The sequence below is a fragment of the Prionailurus bengalensis genome, chromosome B4 (genome assembly GCF_016509475.1).
Source record: "Prionailurus bengalensis isolate Pbe53 chromosome B4, Fcat_Pben_1.1_paternal_pri, whole genome shotgun sequence".
Taxonomy (NCBI): Eukaryota; Metazoa; Chordata; class Mammalia; order Carnivora; family Felidae; genus Prionailurus; species Prionailurus bengalensis.
Genome location: NC_057358.1, coordinates 103,805,828 through 103,830,691, shown reverse-complemented (window position 1 = coordinate 103,830,691; position 24,864 = coordinate 103,805,828). Strand labels below are relative to the sequence as shown.

The window sequence follows — 24,864 nt, the reverse complement described above, 5'->3', positions numbered from 1 at the left end:
AACTTTAATTCTCACAACTACATATAAAGTAGATACTATTATTATCCCTCACCTTTTTTTAGATGAGGATGCTAAAGCACAGAGAAATTAAGTAATTTGCTTAAGTTTCCTACCTAAGATTTGAATCTTTCTGTTACTTTCAGCCCAAAACATTCCTAACTGATATATGATTGGAAGGGCCAACTTTCTATCACTTTAAAATTCTAATTGGTCATTCATAAAAGAAAATGAGCTTTTAAACCTTTCAAACTGCTATTTACTCTAATAAGCACTATTACTTACATCTTCTTCAATGAATCACAACTCCTATTGGTATGTCATTTTTATGTCTTCATCCTTATAAAACCTTAAATTCCAGACTTATATTTCTCTTACGGTGCTGACAGCAGCCAAGGAACATTTGCATCTTAAAAATCTAAGAAATAGATTCTTGCTACAAGGAAGAAGAAGAAGAAGAAGAAGAAGAAGAAGGGGGGAGGAGGGGGGAGGGGGAGAGGGAGGGGGAGAAGGAGAGGGAGAAGAAGAAGGGGAAAGAGGGAAAGGAGAGGGAAAGGGAGGTGGGGAAGGAGAGGAGGGGGAGGAGGGGAAGAAGGGAAGGAGGAGGAGGGGGAGGAGGAGGAAAAGGAGGAAGGCAAAAAAGGAAGCAAGAAAAGTATGCGAAGTAATAGATTAATGGATATGTTATTAGCTTGACTGTGGTGATCACTTCACAAAGTACATATATATTAAAATATCAAGTTGTACACTTCAAATGTATACACTTTTTAATTGTCAATTTTACCTGAATAAATCTGAAAAAAATCCCACATTTGTGCTTACATATTTTCCTTGATGTTTTCTTTTCTAGTAGTTAAAGACAGTCAGCAAACTGGCAGAATCATCATAGCAGGGGCTCAGGCTCAATTCAAGAAATATATTCTCCCCAGATCCTCTCCTTGCCCTCTGAATTATGCCAAGCAGTTCCTTCTTAGAACTAATAAAATACACATTAATTAATACATATTAATGTAATATGTACATATATTTATGTAATATGACTAGCATGTCAAAGTTATTTTACTTCTATACTAGTAAAGAAAATGAAAAAAAGAGAATAATATATCCCTAAAGACTGTACTGCCCAGAATTCGTGATCCCCAAAAACCACCAGGGAGCCGAGTCCGATGCAAAAGCAAAGAGCCTTTGTTCGAGCTAGCTCGAGCTCAATCCCCTACCTGCACCGACGCAGCGGTGAGATACCAGGGAAAGAGAGCGAGTTTCAAAAGGACAAAGGTTTTGTTGGGGCCTGGGGGCAGTTGGTGAGGTAATGGCTATGGCCTCAGCCGATTGGCTGGGGAGGGGTCCTGGGGAAGGGTCCGGCAGGTGAGGGAGGGTTTACTCAAGGGGAGGAGGTGTGGTCAAGGTGAAGGACACAGAACAAGATGGAGTCGGCTGGCGTAGGCCCGCCCTTTCAGTACTCATATTTTAAAAAATTACTTTATTGGAAAGGGGATTGATCATAGTTTTAAGTGTCCTAGAAGCCTCTGAAGACCTGTCTTTACCCTTCTGATAGACTCCAGCTGGGTCTTTCTACAACATTGTCTCCTACTAAGAGAAAACTATTTTAAAGAGTAGTGGAGACCATGCTTGCTCTGTTCAGGTCCCCTGAGATTCCTTGGATCTTGTCTCTGTGCCCACCTCCAAGTCCCATGTGCCTCGTTTCTACAAAAAATGCTGACCTTGGCTAGAGCCACTTTGCAAAGTGCAGAGAACAGGAAGTTCCTGGGACATTACCAGTGGAGCCTGCAGCCAATGACTGACTTGATTCTCAACTATGCAAACCCAATTCCTGTGCCTCCAGTAAGGACAAATTCTGAGATAGAATTCACACTCCAGAGATCAGTCTGATGATAGAGCTTTGTCTGAAATCACATCCTTGCTTGTTTCTTCCTCTTCCTCTTTGATTTGTTCACTCTTTTAACAGATTTCTCTGGGAACACATCTTTAATAAATTACTTGCACATAAATCCCCATCATTGCATCTACTGCTAAGGATGTCAATTTCCTAACCTAAGACATAAAGGGACAGGTTTTCATCAGTTGTTCATAGCATCAAATTCTCCCCCAAACTCAGCCCCATCCATGTGTCTAGGATTTTGTACAGGCTGGATCTGATTGCTTTAATAGGTTTTTCTCTCCCCATCTACTTAACTCATACTACTGTGGTATTTTTGTGTGTATTTGTTTCTTTTCTTGGAATTCATTGCTAAAGCTCGAGGCTCTTCTGGCTACTAAATGTGGTTGCACGCTACAGCCAACTGAAAGCTATATTCTGTGCTGCCAATCAAGTCTGATTCCCTAGTATGTATTTTCAGATCTCAAATAATGTTTTTAATTTTTTAAAAAATGTTTATTTATTTTTGGGAGGGAGAGGGAGAGAAAGCAAGCAGGGGAGGGTAGAGAGAGGGAGACAGAGGATCCAAAGCAGGTTCTTGCTGACAGCAGCAAACCCTATATGAGGCTCGAACTCAGGAAACATGAGATCATGACCTGAGCTGAAGTCGGACTCTCAACCGACTGAGCCACCCAGGTGCCCTGAGATCTTAAATAATCTTATACAAACACACACAGGCAAGTGCATATACATTAAAGTGTCTGTTTGGTAAGCTAAAGTCTTAAACCTTTCTCTTTCACCCTTTCGCTCCCAGAGTATTATTTCTGAATGTGTGGATTGCTGCATCAGAATCATCTGAGTCAGAGTGATTTTTGCTGCTATTCTCATGAAAAATATTTTTACATCATAATTCTGTATACACATACACACCCATACATTCCTAAATACATGTGGGATAACATTGTTTAAGAAATGACTCATTCTTATCACATATAATATGGTCTGATATATTATACTGCACTTTGTATTTTGATGCTACTTAAAAATATTTAACTGTAAAACGTAGCCATTTTTCTCTACAACTTGTATTTCTAACCATTTTGCTCATATAATCTTAGTGCAATATATTTTTATGACTCATTCTCTTTTTTGAACTTTAATTCCAGTATAGTTAATTATGGTGTTATATTAGTTTCAGGTGTACAATGTAGTGATTCAATTATTCTGTATACATCACCCACCCGGTGTTCATCATGACAACTGTCCTCCTCAATCCCCATCACCTATTTCACTGATCTCTCCACTCACCCCTCCTCTGGTAACCATCAGTTTGTTCTCTAAAATTAAGAGTCTGTTTCTTGATTTCTCCCTCATTCTCCCCCTCTTTTTTCCCTTTGCTTGCTTATTTAGTTTCTTAAATTCCACATGTAAGTGAAATCATATGGTATTTGTCTTTCTCTGACTGACTTATTTTACTTAGCATTGTACTCTCTAGCTATATCCATGCCATTGCAAAAAGCCAGATTTCATTCTTTTTTATGGTTGAATGATATTCCATTGTATGTATAGCACATTTTCTTTATCCATTCATCTATTGATGGGCAGACTTCCAGATGGTCAACAGACACACGAAAAGATGCTCAACATCACTCATCATGAGGGAAATGCAAATCCAAAAGCTACAATGAGATATCACCTCCCACCTGTCAGAATGGCTAAAATCAACATAAGAAATGACAAGTGTTGGTAAAGATGTGGATTAAAAGGAACCTCTTGCACTGTTGGTGGGAATGTAACCTGGTTCAGCCACTGTGGAAAACAGTATGGAAGTTTCTCGAAAATTTAAAAATAGAACTACCCTATGATCCAGTAATTGCACTAAGAGGTATTTACCCCCAAAATATAAAAATACCAGTTTGAAGGGATACGTGCACCCCTATGTTTATGACTCATTGTCTTTTACTGATCTCACTATCATAATTCTCTACAGCAAAAGTACATATAAAATTTAAATTTAAAAATGAAACTCACTCTGACTATAAGATGCTAAGTGTGTTATAAAATCCTAAATGATTCTTTCAAATGTTGTTCCAATTTACACTTTCACCAGCATTAGTCCACATCCTCACCAATACCTGTGATTGTCAGACTTTTCAATTTTTGCCAATCCAGTATGCATAAAATAAGAGTAAACTGTAGTTTTAACTTGCATTTCCTTGATCACAGATTAAGTTGAGCAACTTTCTACATGTTTATTGACCATTCCAGTGTCCAATTTCCTCTTTTATGATGTTTTGGGTTATACGTTTTGCCAATTTTTCAATTATTTGTCTTTTACATTAATTAATTCAATGTTTTAAATATACATAATATATATGTAATACTATATATTAAATATAAATTAGGTACAATCTTTTGTTGGTTATGTGTTGTAAGTACTTTCTTGCTTGTGGCTTACATTTTTGCTTTTTTATTATGTTTTTGATGAACATTACCTAAAATTTTTAATGCACAAGAATTTGTCATCTTTTCTCTTTTGTGCTTTATGCTATGTATCTCATGTAAGCCATCCATCAGTACCTGAACATCACAAATATATTCTCTTTTTTCTTTAGTTTTATTGAGACATAATTACAAACATAACATAGAAGTTTAAGGTGTACAGCATAATGATTTGATTTACATATACTGTGAAATGATTATCACAATAAGTCTGTCTTTTTTTTTAAGAGAGAGAGAAAGAGAGCACTTGAGAGTGGTAGAGAGGGGAAGAGGGAGAGAGAATCTTAAGCAGACTCCATGCTCAGCATGGAAACTGATGCAGGGTTCGATCCCATGACCCTGGGATCATGACCTGAGTTGAAATCAAGTGTTGGACACTCAACCAACTGAGCCACCCAGGTGCTCCCACAATAAGTTTAGTTAACATATATCCATTTTCTCTTTCTCCTCCTTCTGGTATTTCAATTACATGTATGTTACACCTTTCAAAATTGTCCCACAGTTCTTGGATAATCTGTTCTTTTTTATTATTTTTTTTCCTTTGTATTTCAGTTTAGAAAGTCTCTATTGATATCTCTGATTCTCCTCTTGGCCTTGTTCAGCCTATCGATGAACCCATCAGAGGCATTCTTTATTTCTGTTATAACATTTTGATTTCCAGGATTTCCTTTTAATTCTCAGAGTTTTCATCTCCCTGTTTACATTGCCCATCTATTCTTCCATGTTGTCTATGTTTTCCATTACAGCCCTTAGCATCTGAATCAGAGTTGTTTTAATTTCCTTGTCTGCTAATTCCTGTGTCATATACAATTTTTTTTCTTATGGTTCCTTTGTCTCTTCAAACTGTCTTTTTCTGCCTTTTAGCATGATCAAGGTGTTTTGTTACAAGCTAGGCATGATATATCAATTAACAGGAATTGAGGTAAATAGACCTTTGGTAGGAGGCTTTATGTTCTCCTGGCTAGGAGTTGAGCTGTGCTTAATGTTTCCTGTAGCTGTCCTTATTTTTGTCTCTTCTGTTGTCTTTGTGTTTTCCTAAGATTCTCTTCTTAAATAGAGTCTGATCTTTGAAGGCTTTTTCATTATAATCTACTCTTGGTGTATTGGAGCTCTGTTGGTGTGGTGCTAAGGAGTGAAAGAATGGAAACATTCTATAGCCTATGATTAAACATCCATCTCTTAGTTGGTCTCTGTCCTGGGGCTGTGACCTTCACAAATACTTCCTTTTTCACTGAAGGGTAGGACTTTGTTATGGAAAATGTTCTGAATGTATTTCTAAATGGTAACTTTTTCCCCATCTCATGACTAAGACAGGTGATTTTTCTTGGCTGTTTACAATGAGAACCTAGTGGAGTTCTTGGAGGTAAAACCCATGGAAGAATGGGGTCACTCTAAGACTGACGTCCCCAAGAGTATCTCATTCTCAATTTAGTCCACACTGATCCTCCCACAATTTGTCAAAATCACCATGTAAATGTTCTTGTCAGTTTATGATTCCAGCCCTTTCTAGTCCAGGTAAGCTGATATTGGCTCTGTTTCCCTGGTTTCACCGGTCTTTCCAGATTTGGGGATGACCATTTTCCCTGCAACCTCAGTTCTCTGTTGGGTCTAAGAAAAATTGTTGGTTTTCAGTTTTTTCAGTTTATTTCTAGTTCTGAGAACAGGTAGATGATGTCTAAGGTTTTACACATCAGAGCTGACACTAGAAGTCCAACTCTTTTTCTTAGGGCCCTGTGTGCCTTCAACCCCACCCCCATTTTATAAGGAATCAGCTCCTGAATACCACTGATCTAGGGACAATGCCCTAGATAGTGATAAATAACCCATCTTCACTCCCCCTTCAGATCAAGAGCAACTGATACTGTTACCACAAAAAGAAAGATTTAGGAGCAATCTCATGTATTACTTTTGGCACCCTTGGCTTCCCCACAACACTTTCCTAGTTTGCTCAGACTTCTCTGAGTGCTCTTTTTTGCTCCTGTCCCTAATTCTTAAATACTGTCAATCTTCAGGGACCCTTCCTAAGTCATCTCTTCATTCCACATGCCTTTCTATATGTTCATGGATTCAGTGCTTACCCAGCTAATTAAAAATATCAAAATTTTATTTTCATCCCAGTCCTTTCTTTAATTTCAAACATATATATCCAGTTGCTTCTCAATATTTATATTTGAGCTTCTTAAAAGCATTTCAGTAAATATTTTGATTGATAGAATGATCAAAGGGCCTCATGAGCTTTCCATTGCTACCATGTCATTAATCAATGAGCTCAGTAATTAATGCTTGAAAAACATTGCCAAAGTCAGGATAAAGCCCAAAGGTAAAAATATTTGTGGTTTTTAAATCTACATGTGATTGTAAACACCTGAAAACAGTCTACAGAATTTGTTCATCTTGGAAGGGGTCATAAAATATTTTTCTGAGCATATTTTCCAAGTATTGGGGTATTCTTTCAGAAAAAAAATCTGACAAGAATGTCATAAATTTCCTCACCTTGACTTCATAATCTGTAAAATAATGCATGCGAAAGAATGACTGCAGTGAATGTCTTTAATTCTATGTAAAATGTCGGTAAAGACCTGTTAATTTAAGACAGTCCACTTAAAGTCCTTCTGGCCATAGGCACATAAATACATGTCAAGAGTGGGGGTGCTCCAGTTTGTCACTCATTATTTGCATTGACTGAACACTAGTTTAGAATTATTCAATCAGACTTTTGCTTTCAGGTGCATGGCTGTTGACATTTTCCTACCAACTTCTAAAAGAGCAGAACACCTCTTTAGTACTTTCCTGGAATACAAAATCAGAAGATGCATTAAAGAAACACCAGTTTGCTGCAGCGGCACCTAAGGTTTTTTCACCAGATCGATGCCTCCTGAGTTTTAGATGTGATGCACACTCCACCGAGTTCATCTCAATAGTTTAAAAAGAAGGGAATGTCTTCTAAAGACAAACAAGAAAACTACTTTTAAAATTCTTCTCCACTCTGTGTAGCAATTGTGGAATCAATTTAATATTCCAATGATGTACTGTTCAGCAAAATTTATGCCAAGGATTCAAATCTTGATGTTACTTAGATTTCCCCAAGAACATTTTTCCCCAGTAAACACTGCAAAATGTATGATGAAGTAGATGATACCTGAAATTAATTTCACTTGTTATTTGTTCCCTGACTTATCATGGTAGGATTGTTTTTCACCCTACCAGAATCTAGGCTGCCCAAGTGCAGTCCTGTGTTGTCTGGTTCTTGTATGTCTCCAAAATATCCATAGTAAGTGCACACTGATGATCCAAACAAGACGTGCAATTGATTAGGCATATAAAGGCTGGATTCTGATTGAACTAGCACATTCTTCTAAAGGAGGAACATTCAGGAAATATATTTGTTAAGAGGCACTCAAGGGTGCCTCCTTCCAAAAGGACAAATGAAAAACCCTGAAGCCAGTTGCATATCAGAAATGGCATCCATTAATCTCTTTGCCAAGCAGCATAAAGTAGAGGCCTTTGAAAGGAGTTGCCCCTAAGAATGGAGTCATGGTTTAATATGTTTGATTTGGAGCACCTTGCTTTCAGAAGCTAGCACCTGCAGCAGAATGACAGAGCCACTGCTTCTGGGAGTACATTGGGTAATGATACTGATGACATTTATGGTCCAACATTTCAAGAATTAATTTACAATGGAAATGGTTCTTAGTGCAGTGAATACATCATTGCATTGAAAGATTGACTCCCAGTTTATCAGCTATAAACTATGCAGCCCAGCTTAACTCCTCTAGACGGCAAGCATTAGGGACATTACTCACAGTTATTTGGGGTTCATAATTCACTGGGAGAATATTTGAAGTATGAAGGTATACGCCACTATAGTAAAAACAAGAACAAAAAACTAGAAAGGGAGTCTCAGGCGGAGAGGAACAATGGAGAAATGTGTTTCAGGCACCTTTGTGTCTTTTCCCTCTTCTGGTCAGATTTTCTACGGAAACCACACAACTTTATTCTTGACAGTCCCCTACATTCTGCTTAGCAAGATTCTACCAAAATATTTTATTTATTCAGCTTCTCTTCTTTGTAATTAACTATGGCCATTCCATCATTTTCATTGGAAAGTTTTTTTTTTCTCTAAATCATTTTTTTCCTCTAAATCTATTAGAGAAATTCACACAAAGTGTGTATCTTTATGTTATTTTGTGGATTTTATTAAAATTTTATAAGTGACTCATTTCTGGCCTTGGACTGCTATTTTCCTTGGACTTCTGGAATATTCTCCAAATGACTCTAAGTATCTGCTTTTTCAGTGGGACATGGCTCAGTCTACTGATAATAGAGATACACTGGTAATAAACCCACATTTGACTGTTGATTAAATTCTTGAATATATGAATAACCTTGTCTTGTAATTGCAAAAAAAATAATAAAAATTAAGCAAAGAGGATTAATGTAAGCGATTTGCTGTACTAAGCTAACACTAATACTTGCATTAGAAGGCCAGTTAGTGAGAAACAGAGATACTGGAGTTACAGTTTATTAGTACTTATTCTTAGCTCCGAAATAGACTTGGGATAAATTCTTTAACTGAAATCATATTTTTCTCTGTCTTTAAATCAGCATGGTCTTTCTCAAGGATACACTGAGTTTAAAAAAATATGTAGAGAGGAACAATCCAATGGGAGTGGTCTGAGCAATCACTAGGAGAGTAGGGAGATTCACTCCCATTGACTTCCACAAAGGTTTTTGTCGGAATTCTGCATAATAGGTTTTTAACGAGTCTGGTAATTATACCAGTACCTACCCTCAAATACATTTTCGTTCTCTCCCAACTCATCCTTCCTTCTTATGTCTGCAGCTTATGAAAGTAGAAGTATCTATGTCCCAACAGTACACGACACATTCAGGCTACTTCCGACACCAACCAACTCTCTAAAAGAGAAAATACACATTGGGCAATGTTGATATAAGATGAGTATATAAATTGCTGTCTACTGTTTTGTTTTCTTTATTCAAGAGTCCATTTGGAAAGGTGGGAAAAAACTGGGGCACCTGGGTGGCTCAGTCGATTGAGCTTCTGGCTTTGGCTCAGGTCATGATCTTGCCGTTAGTGGGTTCGAGCCCCGAGTCAGGCTCTGTGCTGAAGGCTTGCTCAGAGCCTGGAGCCTGCTTCAGATTCTGTCTCCTTCTCTCTCTGCCCCTCCCCCGCTTACACTCTCTCTTTGTCTCTCAAAAATAAATAAACGTAAAAACAAAAAAGAAAACTGGGAAAAAACTAAAAAGAAAAATGATGAGAGACAATTATGTCCATTGTTCCTTCATTCAGATGCACTGTCATTCTTTGGACATTAATACCTAGGAATACATAGTACAAGTACTACGTGAAAGAGTTTGCCACTTTCTATAAAATGTCATTACTTTTTCTTGAACATTTACTGGAGCTAATATATAAAGTAATTTCTAAAGTGCCACCCATAAAAACCAGAAGTCTTCCATATAACTTACCAGCAAGTGATAGGGCTCAGTGGTTAAAGCTAGAATGGACATACCAGAGATACTCAGCACTTTCTCAGTGTTCCCAAGTGCCACAGCAAATATAACATATGAAACCTAATAGCCACGATTTTAAGAATTAACCTCCGGATTAGACTAACAATTAGAATCCTCTGTGTTTAAGTTTCAGTGTGCTATAAATCTTGCCACCCCACTTTTGTCACACAGTGATTTTAAAAGGGATGATTTTGCCTACCACCCTTAAGTAAGAACTAAAAATGATCTTCTCATGTATGCTGAAATAATCATACGTTCCTAGACAGCGTGAAGAGCCCTTTGACTGTAATATGCTCACAAGTCACCTGCCAATCACCAGTATATGGTTTCAAAGTATAACTCAGATATTCTTCTCTAAGGGTTAATAGAAAATAGGTTTTATAGCACTTTTTATTGTATACTCGCATATATTTGTTAATATTTCAGAGTTTATATTATGAAAACGTTTTATTATTTTTTAAATGTTTATTTATTTATTTTGAAAGAGAGAGAGAACGAGTGAGAGCAGAGGAGGGGCAGAAAGAGAGAGAGGGAGAGAGAGAGAAAGGGAGACAGAGAGAATCCCAAGCAGGGTCTGCACTGTCAGCACAGAGCCCCACACGGGGCTCCATCTTATGAACTGTGACATCATGACCTGAGCCAGAATCAAGAGTCAGATGCTTAACCAACTGAGCCACCCAGGTGCCCCTATTGTGAAAACATTTAAAAAGTATATCTTCAGTTATTAATTCGGAGAATGATGACCAAAGTTCAGAAGGGAGATGGGCTGGAGAAGATATAGTCTCTGGCACTGGAAGTAAGATTTTATTAAAACTTATAAATTAACCAAAATAAAAGGAATAACGATTTTAGGTAATTTATTTAAGTAACTTTATTTAATATTGGAATATTATATAATTTCCTATGTGAACATTAGTATTTATTTGAAAATCCTAGAGTTTATCAAACTGAGTTTGGAGCAATTCATTTTGAAATTTTGACTGAATATTTATTGGTAGGCAGAAACAACAATAACAACAAAAAAATCCAGAAAAAATGAGTATGTTTATGTTCTGTCTAGTTCCACCTAAACATATCTTTCAGCTATAGTGTATAAACTATTGCTATTGTGAAATATCTTAAGTTAAACTAGACTGTCTCTTGGGCCAACAACTTGTCGAGTCCCTGGGTTAAGAATAATTTAGTATTTTGGAATATATGTTTCAGAATTCCCTCCCCAGCATTCTGCTGACCAATAATAGGTAAGAATCATTTTCTCCATGTATAGCGTGGGTTCCCTGTATTAGGAATGGATTTCAGAGCTTGATACTGGTTATGTGTATAGCTAATCCTAAAAATAGCTTGCAGAGCTGAGTATTAAGAACTCTGTTATGACTGAGGAAAATAAAGCACAGAGAGGGAAAGCAGCTTGACTAACCTCTAAGTTGGGAACTTGGGATTTGACCAAGGTCACTCTCACTTCACTGCCCGTCCCTTAACTATATCCATAGCTTTCTACATTCTCTATGTTGGATCAGAAAATCAAAACAGCCCCCATGTGATATTAAGAAACTCTTGAGCTGTTGCATCACATCTTAAATTGGGTTAGTGGCACTACCATGACTTTCGTGGTCATCAAGGATCCTAGGGACTTTATACCGGTACGGAACATTTAACCTTGCTGTCCTGGCCAGAAATCTAATTTGAGCAGTTTTACTCTGATGCTCTATTTTTGATTGGTTAAGCCATTCATCCTGTTTGACATTGTTGTGTGGTGTTGCTATGCTTACTTTAACCAGCTGTCACATTCCAGCCCAGAGGTGGGTGAAATGATTCTTGTTTATATGTAATTCTGAAAGGACTTTTAAATGCTTTGGGTTGGCAATGTGTCAATTTAAAAGACCTTTATCCTTTCAGCATGGCAAGACTTTCAAAATTCTTCATGTAACTTTGTAAAAAAAATTTCTCACTGCCATTCAAATGTGGGCCGACTGATGCAATTCTTTCTGGCTCTATTATTAAGCCTGTGATTGTAAAGAGATGTCTTTGTAGTGGATACTCATTTCTTCATGTTGAATTGATTCTAAATTTGTATGAGACTATTCATATCATATATCCTGTCTTTCTGAAAGAGATTATAACATTTAAAACAGGATGGATGGTCTGATCTACAATTAGATATGGGAAGAAGTTTGAGTTCCTCCAGGAGAAGTTCTACTCATGTATACAAATTGATATGAGAATATAGAAATCTATTCAATGAGCATTTATTTTATATTCTTTGTGTGCCTGTAGCAATACTAGATATTAGGAGTTCTGATTCAGGGAATTTATAACCTAGTAGAAAAAAAAAACAACTATGTGCTTTTAATATTCTTTAGCCACCAACTCATGTTCCTTCTAAAAGGTATTGACAACTAGAGTCAGTGGAATTTGGGTTAACTTGTCCAAGAAATCATCTCAATTCTCCTTGTCACTTTCCTATGTAGATAGTTCTTCTAGTTACTATTATCCTTATCTACAGAATGGAAAGCCAATCAAGTGATTCCAAAAGTAACTTTAAAAAATCAGTAATTTCTTCAAAGAAAATAATTATGGAAAAAGCCCTATGTCCATTGATGAAGGGATGATGAATGGTTAAATGGATGATGAGTGGTTAAAGAATAAGTGGTATTTATATATACAGTGGAATATTACTCAGGCATAAAAAATAAAATCTTGCCATTTGCAATAACGTGGATGGAGCTAGAGAGGGTTATGCTAAGCAAAATAAGTTAGAGAAAGACAAATACCATATGATTTCATTAATATGTGGAATTTAGGAAACAAAACAAATGATCATAGGGAGAAAAACAAGAGAGGCAAACCAATAAACAGACTCTTAATTGTAGAGAACAGACTGATGGTTACCAGAGGGGAGGTGGTTGGGGGAATGGGCTAAATAGGTGATGGGGATTAAGGAAGATAGTTTGTCCTGATGAGCACCTAGTATTGTATGTAAGTGTTGAATCACTTAATTGTAAACCTGAAATTATTATTACACTGTATGTCAACTAAGTAAAATGTAAACAAAAACTTTAAAAATGTATGAAAATAGCCACACATTTAACTCATTGGAACTATAATGTGTATGATGCATCCTTCAACTAACAGGCTCTTTCATCAAGAGACAAGTACTATTACAAGCACTTCTACTTATGGGTAAAAGCATATGGGAATAGCCCTCTGCTTATCTCATTAAATCTATTCTGTATAAAAAAAAAAGAAAGGCCCATCCTATAGTAGCTAATCCCTTCATTGTCATGCACACAACACCAATTACTTTATTCAAACTTTTATTTCTCAACAAGTCAGGTTATCAGTTAGATACAGAATGAATTTGATTAAAAAGCATTATCTTCAATGACAAAGTAATCTTTTTATTTTCCAGTTATATTTACTTTACTTTGGAGATCAGTTTTTAAAAATCCAAAGGTATATTTATTTTATGTTACCACCATTAGTTAATTAAAGTGGCATGATTTTATCAAAGTTAGGATTTTAAAATACATTATTATACAATATGGCTGTTTAAGAGAATAAAATTTGCCTTCAGCGAGGTGAATATGGTATTGCAGTGCTTCACTTTTGCATCACATTTTAACTGTGCACAGAAGGAAAGTGTTAACATTTAATTGTCTGTGAAATATTTTCAAGGAGTTAGCTTTGATGTGAAAAAATAATAGTTACTTAGAGAACTGTAACGCTGTAAGCTTGAGACACCCAAGCCAAAGAAAAATTTTTGAACAAAAATAAGAGAACCCACCACAAGTGGTGCTTAAAATGCATCTCTGATAATATGAAGCTTTCACTTTCTTCGCTTTCTCCATTACTTACTCCGTCTCACTTATTTTATGGTCACCTACCTGTTACATAATGAAATCATTCATCTTTTAGTGATTCATCGGCATTGGCAGCCTGATTAGCCATTCTGCAGCAAAAAATGAATAAATAAAATAATTTTAAAAATCAAGTGCTAGCAGTTGGTACAGGCTCAAGCTGAGTTAACTCAATGCTATTTATCTGGATGAAAAGTAAAAAAGGCAGTCAATCAGTTAAAAGTTTTAAATGTTTGATGGCGACGTATCATGTAACCTTAACATCTGGATGACTGGATTTTACTCTTTGTATCCAGATGTTCGGCATCATACAGACACAACCTCAGCAGTTCAATCAGTCAACGACTTTCACTGAGAACCCTGCTTGTGCTGGACAAATCAGCAGGGGCTAAAGGACAATGTCACCTCACGCATGGGCCATTACAAAATCCTCTTAATTAGTCCTCCTGCCTCAACCCCTCTCTCTGTTGCAAACTGCCAGAATACTAAAACACCTTTTTCAAGATCTCAGTTACTTGCTCAAAATACTTGCCTTGCCTCAGGTTTTCACTGACCTCCAGTTGGTGCACAGGACTCTAAATGGAGGTTTATAAGAACCTCACTTATGCATTGATCATGTTACTTTTCCTCTCTGTGTGTAAGCCCTTCCTCAGCTATAGCCTGGAGTGGGCAATACTCATCTCATCGAGCTGCTTTTCTGCTTAGTTATATATTAGGCACATCAGATACTGAAAATAGTTCCAGGGATCTAATAGTCACTTCATGAGTGGAGGTAATTATTTTTATCTGCTAGTGATAAACATTAATAATACATGTAAAACCCAGATTCTAGTATAAAAGAAATGTTTAATAAGTGTCCTTTCTTAATTTTCACTTGAGGTTAACATTTCTTTGACTTTAAAATTCCATTGGTTACAATATGTTCAGAGTAAAACAACTTTTTGAGTAAAAAAGGAATATTATTCCATTAAATGTAAGCAAAGAATATGAAACTAAAACTGACTTCTTAAATTAGTGTGGAAAAATTATGCTTTTTAAAGAAATACACTATTGTTTCCATTGACATTATTGCAATTATTTTTTCAATTTCTTTCACATTATGTTATAGATAAACTAAATGAACTATTTTGGATGGGAGGGAATGGAGAATCGAAAATGATTCTAAATTTTTGGCATGATTACCTATGTAAAGGATGCCACAAAATGAAATAGGATACATAGAAGACATTTAATTTTGTCCATATTGGGATGGCCATCGAGAGGGGAAGAGTCAGGTGCCACTGAAAATATTAATGGCCTTCTGAAGAAAAGCCTGTAAATTAATATTTGGAGGATATTTTAATGTGATTCTTTTAGTTGCAGATCCACCCAAGTTAGCTCATTTATAGGATTCATGAAGAGTAATAAGGGAATCACTTGGGTCCATGGTCGCTAAAGCAGGAGGACATTTCTGGAATCAGGATGGTTCCAAAGATCCACATATTGGACCTTTATGAGTCTTCATCTTAAGTCTCAACCAGTGAACTTTCTTTTATTAATTATCATTTTCTGAGTATTGTTATGTATTAGCCACTAAGCTAAGCATTTTTATTCCATATATCATGCAATCCTCCCAAGTTCTGTGATTTATAGTCTGTTACTATCTACATTTATAGGTGAGACAACACGTTTTTGAGAATTAAGTAACTTACCTAAGTTCCTTCAGCTAATTAGTGGTAAATTAGTGGAACCAAACTTCAGCTCTTGTCCAGGGCCCCAGATTTACTATAAATAGTGAGCACATAGTGTGTTATGTGCTTTCTTCTGTCTCTGAATCCACTCTATCCCACTACCAATGGACTTTTTTTGTTTACTTAATATTCCTCTGTAATTTCAGCCTGTGCATGGACTATCATAATCTCTCTAGCCCCACCAACACGTGAATTTTCAGTGTAGTTCCCATTGTTAAATAGTGACTTATTTCTCTGAGTGCAAACTCCTATTTTTTTTAAATGTTTGTCTCAATGTATATATTGGAATCAAGCTGTGGGATTTGTTGTTCTCAGGTCAGATACCCATCCCTAACTGATTAACAGCTTCTAAAAAGGCCAGTCATGCCAATCAGAGGCTGCATCTAGAGAAGCTTCCCTTAGAAAAAGTATAGATGAGGCAATGGTAGAAACCATAGGAAACAAGTAGGAATTAAAGCTATGGAAGTAGAAAAGGTCCACAGTAGACCAAAAGAAAAGACGCCGCATGACAGAATCTTAAGAAATAAATGTATACACATAGGCCAGAGTAAGAGAGGCCGGTACAAGAAATTAACAAAAAACAAAAAAGCAAGAGAACCAGTAGAAATATAGAAAATAGTATTAAAGAATTCTATGAAGAAAACAGTTTGAAAATGAGAGAGTATTTTGCAACAACAAATGCTTCAACAATATCCATTCATATATACACAGAAAATATGTTACTATAGTCCAGGGGACATAAGGTTGTGCAAGAACAGATCCTTGCTCACATGGCAAAAGAAACAATTGTTAATAATCATGAAAATTAATACATAATTGCAATTATGAGATATACTACGGAGAAGAGGTGTATGGTATTCTGAGATTATAGAATCAAAGGACACGACACTGTGAAAGAGTTCAAGGAAAACTTTGAATTGATGCCTGAGCTGACATCTAAAAGAAGATTGGAAATCAACTAAGTGATGTGGAGGAAAGAAGAACAATGCAGAGAGAATGTGTAAAGCTCCTTTTGCAAGAGTGAATACTATGGTTGATAAAGGTCCCTTAAGTGGCTGGAGTGGAGGGAGCAGGGACTTGACATTACCTCTATAAAGAGGTAATGCTAGAGATATAGATAGAGAGCAGACATCCAGAACGTGAGGGTCCCATTAAGTTTGGTCTGTTGTTAACCTATGGGGAATAAGCTGAGGGGAAATGGGGTGGCTGGCATGATCAGATGAAGATTCTGAGATGATGGCTCTGGCTGGAACAGGTGGAGAAGATCAAAAAATGATATTATGCAAGATTTTTTCAGTTAACAAAGTTCCCACTTATATTGGTTTAAGGGAAAAGATCACTTGTTGGCTCCAAAACTATAATGCATGAGCAGATAATCTGCAAGAGCAGATATTCAGGTATTTTGGGATCCAGATACTTAATAATGCTTTCTGGAATATATCTTTTGCACCACAACCACAGCTTGGCTTTCTACTATGTTGGCTTCATTTTTAGACTGAATTTTCTTTCTTGGGGATGAAATGATAGCTGGAAGTCTAGAGTAAAACAATCTTATGATTCTCATCCTAGCAGAAAGTGAACTTTTCCCCCCTTATCAATCCAGCAAATATCCTAAAATTGACACCTCATGAACAACTTGGTCCATGAGACAATCATTATGTCCAAAGAAGAGGACATGCTCATAGTCAATCCTGAATTACTTGATCACTTCTAGAGTCACTTGGTACAGTCACTCCTACCTGAACCACGTGGCCTGAGAAAAGGAAAGAGACAATCTCCAAAGACAACCTTAGATGCTGTGTCCAGAAGTGGAAGATCCAGAGAAAATATGGGGTGAGGAGATTACGAGGATCTTACGATATTTATGGATAACGATAACCACAGTTTTGATTGAGGATAGAGATTTGAGAGATATTTAGGAGAATAAATCTATAGGATTTTGTAATGAATGAGACAAGAGGTTAAGGGAGATTGATGTATCAGGAGTATGTCCTAAGTTTCATGTTTACATACTTGGTGATACCATTCACTGAGACAGTCAATGCCGAAAGGGAGCCAGGTTAAGAGGTAGACAGAGAGGTGGAATACCATGAGTTGAATTTGGAACATGTTTAGTTGGAAGTGCCACTGAGACATTAAAGAGATGTTAAGTGACATCTGGGTTGCAGGTATAAACTTGCCCAGAATAGGAACAGTCAATTGCCTCGAAAGTTGTTTTGACCATGGATAAGGATAGAAGCAGAGCCAGATTATAGTGAATGGGTAAAATAGGTGAAAAGTGAAAAAATAGAGAGATAAATTATATACTGTCTGCGTGTTAGATTAAATGTGGCTACAAATTCATTCCTATTTCTTCCACTGAAAAGTAGAGTTTAATTTGCTTCTCAATGGTTCTGGACTGGCGTCAGTAGCTTCCTTGACCAGAAGAATGCTCTGGGACTTGGAGTGCTATGTCCTAAGAAGATTTGTAACCTCTGCCTGAGCCTCCTGGAACATATGCTGTGAAGGAGCCTAATTAGCCAGTCCAAATAGAGTGTTCTTAGGCAAATTATTAAACTCCTTAGCCTCAATTTCCTTATTTGCATAATGATAAGTACTTCATAATTACTAGTTGCTGCTTTATCATTAGTGCCCACTTAATCAATAATGAACTGAATTAAGTAGCATAAATGGAGATACAATTTGGCTTATTTTCCTCCTTATGAAGAATTATTTTGTAGGATTTTAACACTATAATAATGTTAATAGTAACTATTTGTAATCATCATTTAGCCCATTTTACAGATATGGCAAGTAAAAATTGAAAAGAGAGCAATACATTAATCATGCTAGACCTGGTTTAGACTTTAGATTAAATACTAGATCCTTTGCTCAGCAAATGCACCATATTAAACAACTAAATCACTAGTCAACTAAAATATCTGTAATCAGAATTCTTAAAGGAAATACACCTAGTGTTCTATGCTTTTTGTGATAATGTGGAAACATTCAGTGGTGATATTTTCATGGGGTTACTTTGCCACTTCAGCAGGGCCTTTCAGAAGTTACAAATAGCTGTGCTCTAATATCGTCCCCAGAAATACCACCTCTGAAAGTGATGGAATTAAATTACTACTTTAATCTAGTAACTGTTATAACCCCAAAGAGAGAATTTCAGGAAAAAAACACTCTCAGATTAAGTATTTGTAGGAATGCCATCTTAAAGAACTTGTGGGTATAACATAGCCACTAATTTTTATCTGACTTGCATCTTTCAAATGAGAAAATAAAAAACAAAACAAAACAAAATAAACAACAGGGGCACTTGTTGGGGTGAGCACTGGATGTTATATGCAAGCGATGAATCACTACATTCTATTCCTGAAATCATTATTACACTCCATGTTAACTAGTTTGGATTTAAATTAAACAACCAAACAAACAAGAAAACAGGGGCAATCAAGACATCAAGACCCCTTGACTCATATAGCAGTTTACTTCCAAATAGCACTTCCCAGTTGCCATAACCTCACTCCCCACAGTTTTCCTCTGTAGCCCAGTAAGCTTGTGTTTTCAGGCATGAGGAGAAAGGAGTCTCCTTTTGACTCTGATTTCCTGAGAAGCTCCTCCCCAACAGGTTTGCAGATAGTAAAAGGAACATTCTCCGAGCTTCTAGAAATTTGACTTCTGGTTGTATTTTCCCACCAGCTGAGATGGGTGGTCTGATAAAAGGTCAGTGACGGCCCAACTTTTCATTCTTGGGGACTTAGCGATGGCAAAATCCTGTCCTTGCTGGAATATGTTGCCAGAGTCACTTTTCATTCTCCCTCCCCTGTCCCGCCACCCCCCCCCCCTTCTCAGAGAAGAGACTTCTCTGGGTCTGGACTACTGGAGACCCCATTCTTGAAGGTCTTTTGTCGAAAAAGTACATATGACTGTATACGATATGTTGTGCCAAGTTGTTTGCTGAGTAGACACCAGCCTTCGATGTTAGTACACTGGAAATGAGAATAATTGAGCGATCTGGCATGGAGAGTATTATGAAATCCAGACCACTAGAAAACTAAACATTTGGAAGCATAATTTTCACTGAGAGTATCAAAAACACTAACAAGTTATAGAAGTAATTAGAGTTCAGTGAGAAAGAAAGTTCGTTTTCATTTTCTTGAGTTAAAATTCCATGATGTTCTCTGCTTGTTTTTACTAAACGGAACAGGGATGGCAATGTGTCTTAAAATTGAACTTAAAAAAAAAAACAACAAATCAATCTTTGGATGGTTCCTTTTATTCTAATTCTACTGAAAACAACAACAAATATCCAACCTCTCCCCAGAAGTATAAGAAAGAGAGGGAACTACCGCAGTGTCCAATGACGTGAGTAACTCAAACTTATACTGAAAGTACGCATACGTATCTACCATACCTTCTTGAATTCTCTTCACCTTAAATCCCCACACCCCCGAAACCAAGGGTGAGGAAAGAGTTACCTGTGTGCTAAAAGCCAGCATCCATATCAGGGCATGATGCTCATGGTGACAGGTGGCTACATTATTTTCTGAACTCAGCCCTTCTCCTCTCCCTCTATGGAACTATTTCCATTCTTTTAAGCCTCATGGCTGGACAAGTGCAAGAAAAATCATATCAGGAACAAGGGAAAACCTTTCTGAGTACTCAGAGTATAATTGCCAGGCTCTAGCAAGGAGTCCAGTTGATTACTATATGCAACCACACCCTTAGCAATTTTAAACAAAAGTACAAATTAGAGGGTGAAGCAATTATCTCTTTTCTCTGTGAACAGTTACTTTAGAGGTTTTAAGGCTATTTCTTTTTTCTCTCTCTCCATGGTAAACTTGTGAGAATTATCTCAATGATTGTCTCAACCTCATTTTCCACTTAGTTGTTCTGTTTTCTTTTTTTGTCTCAATTCTTGCTAAAGGATATTTAAAGTGATGAACACTAAAAATGCATGTGCACCATACACACACACACACACACACACGATGATGAATAAAATAAAAAAGGCTGGGAAAGACAGAAGCCAATTGCAGTCTGCTCACTTTACTGTAGTTTGTGTCAGTGTTCTTTTTTTTCTTCTTTAAATGTTTATTTACTTATATTTGAGAGAAGGAGAGGGAGCTCAAGCAGAGAGGGGCAGCGGGAGGGGGACACAAAATCTGAAGCAAAGGAGCAAAGGCTCAGAGCTGTCAAAGCAGAGCCTGATGTGGGGCTCAAACTGACGAACAGTGAAATCATGGCCTGAGCCAAAGTCGGCTGCTTAACGGTCTGAGCCACCCAGGTGTCCCATTAGTTTTCTTATTCTAGAACTTAACAATAGAAAAAAGATCAGATCAATACTTTTAAATATTCTATTGACAATATTAACATATTAATGTATTAATATATTTTCAGGCAAGTAAAGTAAATATGATCTGATTCATGATTTCTAAGGTTTTCTAGGTGTTAAAATGATGTAATGTTCACTCTTGTCATTTAAACAAGTAGTCTTGTCCTGAACAACAACTTTCCCTCCATACACACACAATTTGACATTATGTGGCACAGTCTTAATATAAAGGAAACATTGTATTTAGTGGCCTCCCTTAAAATCTAATTAAAATAGAAATGTTCTCTTCACTTGTGACATCAACAGGCCCTAAATTGTGTCTATGAGATGGTAAACATTCAAATGTATCCACAAAGCCAACTATTTTGGTATTTTCACACCTCGTACCCATTAAAAGATCTCATGTCAGTGACTGCTAATTCCATTAGGGGTGTTTTGTGTTGTTGTTGTTTTAAACATGAACAAAAATATTTCATTTAAGCCATTTTATTTATGGTGGAATTTCCAAAATTTCATATATCTTGAAACTATCCACAAAGTACTATTTTGTGCTTACATTAGAAAGAAGCATTCCTTATAAGAAAAGATCAAAATATATACCATTAGGCAGTATCATTATGTTTTTATTTAATACAATATCACCAAAGGGTTAATAAGAAAAACAAAAGTTAAATAGATTTAAAGTTTCCTGTAACTGATTTCCAGATGTTCTAATGTTTTAAAGAAAAAAAAAATAAAGATCTAACAGCAGACATAATATTTTGATAAGCAATATTTATAAAAAATATAAGTTAAGCATTGCAACAAGCTACCTTCAATGAATTGCCCCCTATCAGAAAAGATATTATTGGAACTATATCTCTAAAGCAAAGAAGGTGGTAAAGTAGAGGAGGAGGAAAAGGAGGAGAAGGATAAAGGAAATAAAGTATGAATTGCAATGGTGATTTTTTTTTAGTTAAATACACTTTCTTATAAAGTGGCAAAATAATATTTACAAATTTACAACTGCGAGGAAATCTTTATATACAAGTTGCCTTGCTTTTGACCTTTTTGGGCTTCCTTCCTCCCGTATAGTAGGCCCTCCTCATAGAACTGATCTAGACTACATTTTCAGTTCATAGCACATGATAAATGAGCCTGGAACTAGAGGCCCCCGGAGTTGCAGGCTGCGAATCCGTGCTGGCAACTAGGGAGGGAGAGGCTGGGTCCTGGAGAAGCACTCCAGGTTGCTCTGAGTTGGCGATTCGATCCACTATGCTGGATAAACAATCCAAGCTGGATAAGGTGCTTTTATCTGTGGCGTATACTAAGGATACAAGGAGAAAACCATTAAAAAAAAAATTCCGAAATAGAGACACTTGCTTACATAGCCCCTTAAACTATAGGTCAGCAACTTTGACACCCAGAGGTCAGGTGGTCATAGAAAGCCTGATGGAGAAATTTGCAATAAATATCTAACAATTCATGGAGATGAACACAGGGAGTGGAGAAGCCTCCCAGTTAAATTTCAAGCAAAAGTGCACATGTGTGTGAATCTGTTAGAGGGATTTTGGACAAAAGATAAGTATCTAATTTGCTGCACCAAAACCTCCCCATGAGAACCATCCCTTCTATTCCTTCCCCAGCACAGCCTGGAAGACCAGACTCTGCTTTAACAGGCTGAATTGTGACATTGAACTGTTTTTTTGTTTGTCTGTTTTTTTGTTTGTTTGTTTTTTTAACTCATCTTAAGTCCCACTTCTTACCATTTGGTACATCAGGACAATAGATGTTGTCAAAACTGCTGCTCTTTCTGGACCAGACAGGGCTGTTACACTCCGGCTATAATGCAAAACACAAAGGAAGTTTGTTTTCAGGTCTTGGCAAAAGATGCTCTGAGCTAGAGTGAGGTTGTTCTTGACCACCAGCTCTGCAAACTGACCACTCTCAACCACCTTCATTGCCTGGATTCAGGAGCCAAATTGTAAGGGCGCTGAGGTCAATCTCTGTGCTTGAAGAAGAGGAGAGCAGCAGCAAAGGGAAGAGGGAGGGGGTGGAATTCAGCAGCAATGTGCACTGGGTTAACCATGCAAAATGGATTGGAGTAGAAGGAAGCCACACTAATTCAGGGAGAGAACACTTTCCCAGGGCAAAAACACATTAAAACCTGGCAGCAATGGCACAAACGCCCTCTGAAAAGAATGCATCAACATCCCTTTCCAGCCAGGCCTCAGTGGAGCAGGGGCTGGGGCCATGTGGGCATTTCTCTCCATTTCATCATTTAGTTACAACCTCTGGGGCAGTGGGAACTTCAGACAATTGCCTTTAGATATTTGTGTATGGTGGGTTCTACATGTGGCATAGTTTATAAAAAAGAAACTGAGCAATGGGGAAGACAGGTTATTGATCATTTGCAACCACCCATCTCATATGACAACACTTCCCTACAATGTTCACCTAGAACCTGGGAGGAAGTCCAACTAAAATCCTGTTCAACAGCTGTTTCCGGCATCTTTCTAAATGGGGCACCTCTCTTCTGGCTTCCCCACCCCTATCCACCAATAACCATTGAATATTTGGTGGCCTCACCTGGTTTAAAGGAGACGTAAGAATTTTTGGAAAAGACTGGGCTGACCAGTGCTATCTCTTACCATGCCGTCAGAGCAATTGGAGGTGGGGCTGGTGGGCTCAGAGCAACTCTGACCCGGCAGGCTGTAGTAGTTCTCCACCTGCTCCCTCAGCAGCTCCTGCAGGCTCTCGATGTAGCGGATGGCATTCCTGAGGATCTCCACCTTGGGCAGCCTCTGGTTGGGGTTGGTCGTGGTGCACCTCTTAAGCGTCTCGAAAGCCTGGTTGACCTTCTTCAGGCGTCTCCTCTCGCGCATGGTGGCAGCCTTCCGCCGATCCATGGTGGTAGACTTTCTCTTGCATGCTTTGCAAGCCCACATGAGGCAGTGGCCGGCCTGGTGGTGGCCTGTAGGTGCTCGCACGTGCTCGTCCTCGTCTGAGCCTTGCAGCTCTGGTTTATGCGCCCCGAAGGCAGCCCCTCGGGGCTCAAACTCATCCCCGAACTCGCCCTCAGGGGACGGGATGCAGGAGCCATCATAGAAGTACTCGGAAGGTGAGAACTGGCAGCCATCCATCACCTCCATCCTCCGCGGTGAAGCAACTGGTGCACCTGGACAGCAGCGAGAGAGACCGGGGAGAACCGAGAGCCTGGCGCCGAGGCGGGCCTGCAAATCCCCGGCGGAGCTCCCTGGTCGGTTTCTCTGGTAATTAACAAGGGCAAACGCCTGGCGGCCTGGGTCGGATGTGCTGGGGTTGGGGCTCTTTATATATTCTTGGGGGAGGGAGGCCGGCCCCAGTGGCCAGGCAGTATTAGCATATCCCACCACAACCCCCGCAGGGGCTGTCTGGGCAAACCTCCGCCTTTTCTCTAGAGACAATTTGCTGTTTACAGCCCCCTTTGACGCTAATGGTTTTACTGCATTTCTGCCGGGGAGGGGGTGAGGGGGATCGCTCCCCAACCGGCTCACTCGCACTCTCTAGACTACCGAAACCAAGGGATCACTTAAACAGTGTCACTGAATTGCTCCCACATTAAAAAAAAAAAAAAAATCAATAAATAAAACTCCCCACTGTCAGCTGACCTCAAAAGCCGAGCTGCCTTCCCAAACTTGGACGTGAGGAATTACCTTATTTTTAGGGTTTGTTTCTACATGAACTTTCATTATCTCGGGAATTTTTTCAGTGTGTGGATTGAATAACGGGTGCTAAAAACTTGAAGCGACACTTTCAATCATGGAGTGAGTCTAGATTTTTAAAAATCTGCTCTGATCAGATGGTCATTTTATAGGTTCTATGTTATTGAAGGGTGGGCAGGGAGGTTCCTTTTTTTCCAGACAGGGCTCTACATGTCTGTTCATGTGAAAGGAGGTGGGCTCAAGGGCCAGGTGCCCAGGAACAGTCTTCCCTTCCTTCCCCCTTCTGCACGTGTTTACTGAGCGCCTCATCCTTCCTACCAGGCCTTTGCTAGACCCTGAGCCAGCCAAAGATCCACATTGA

At 38.1% G+C, this 24,864-nt stretch overlaps 1 protein-coding gene across 1 annotated transcript; it reads right to left on the bottom strand.

The window, feature by feature from the left end:
* Positions 1–21,290: 21,290 nt before the first annotated feature.
* Positions 21,291–24,362, bottom strand: MYF5 (myogenic factor 5). Its single transcript, XM_043561604.1, has 3 exons — positions 23,451–24,362; positions 22,566–22,641; positions 21,291–22,126 (listed from the first exon to the last, which is right to left on the bottom strand). The coding sequence occupies exons 1-3, from the start codon at positions 23,949–23,951 to the stop codon at positions 21,936–21,938; spliced, it is 768 nt and encodes a 255-aa protein (XP_043417539.1). The 5' UTR covers positions 23,952–24,362; the 3' UTR covers positions 21,291–21,935.
* Positions 24,363–24,864: the final 502 nt, after the last annotated feature.

What these genes read in the sequence shown, in the direction of transcription:
- MYF5 (XM_043561604.1), bottom strand. Translation starts at nt 23,951, where the DNA reads ATGGAGGTGATGGATGGCTGCCAGTTCTCACCTTCCGAGTACTTCTAT. An exon ending in CCAATTGCTCTGACGGCATG is followed by an intron (nt 22,642 to 23,450) that starts GTAAGAGATAGC and finishes TTTGCATTATAG; the next exon opens with CCGGAGTGTAACAGCCCTGT. An exon ending in TTGTCCTGATGTACCAAATG is followed by an intron (nt 22,127 to 22,565) that starts GTAAGAAGTGGG and finishes TTGTATCCTTAG; the next exon opens with TATACGCCACAGATAAAAGC.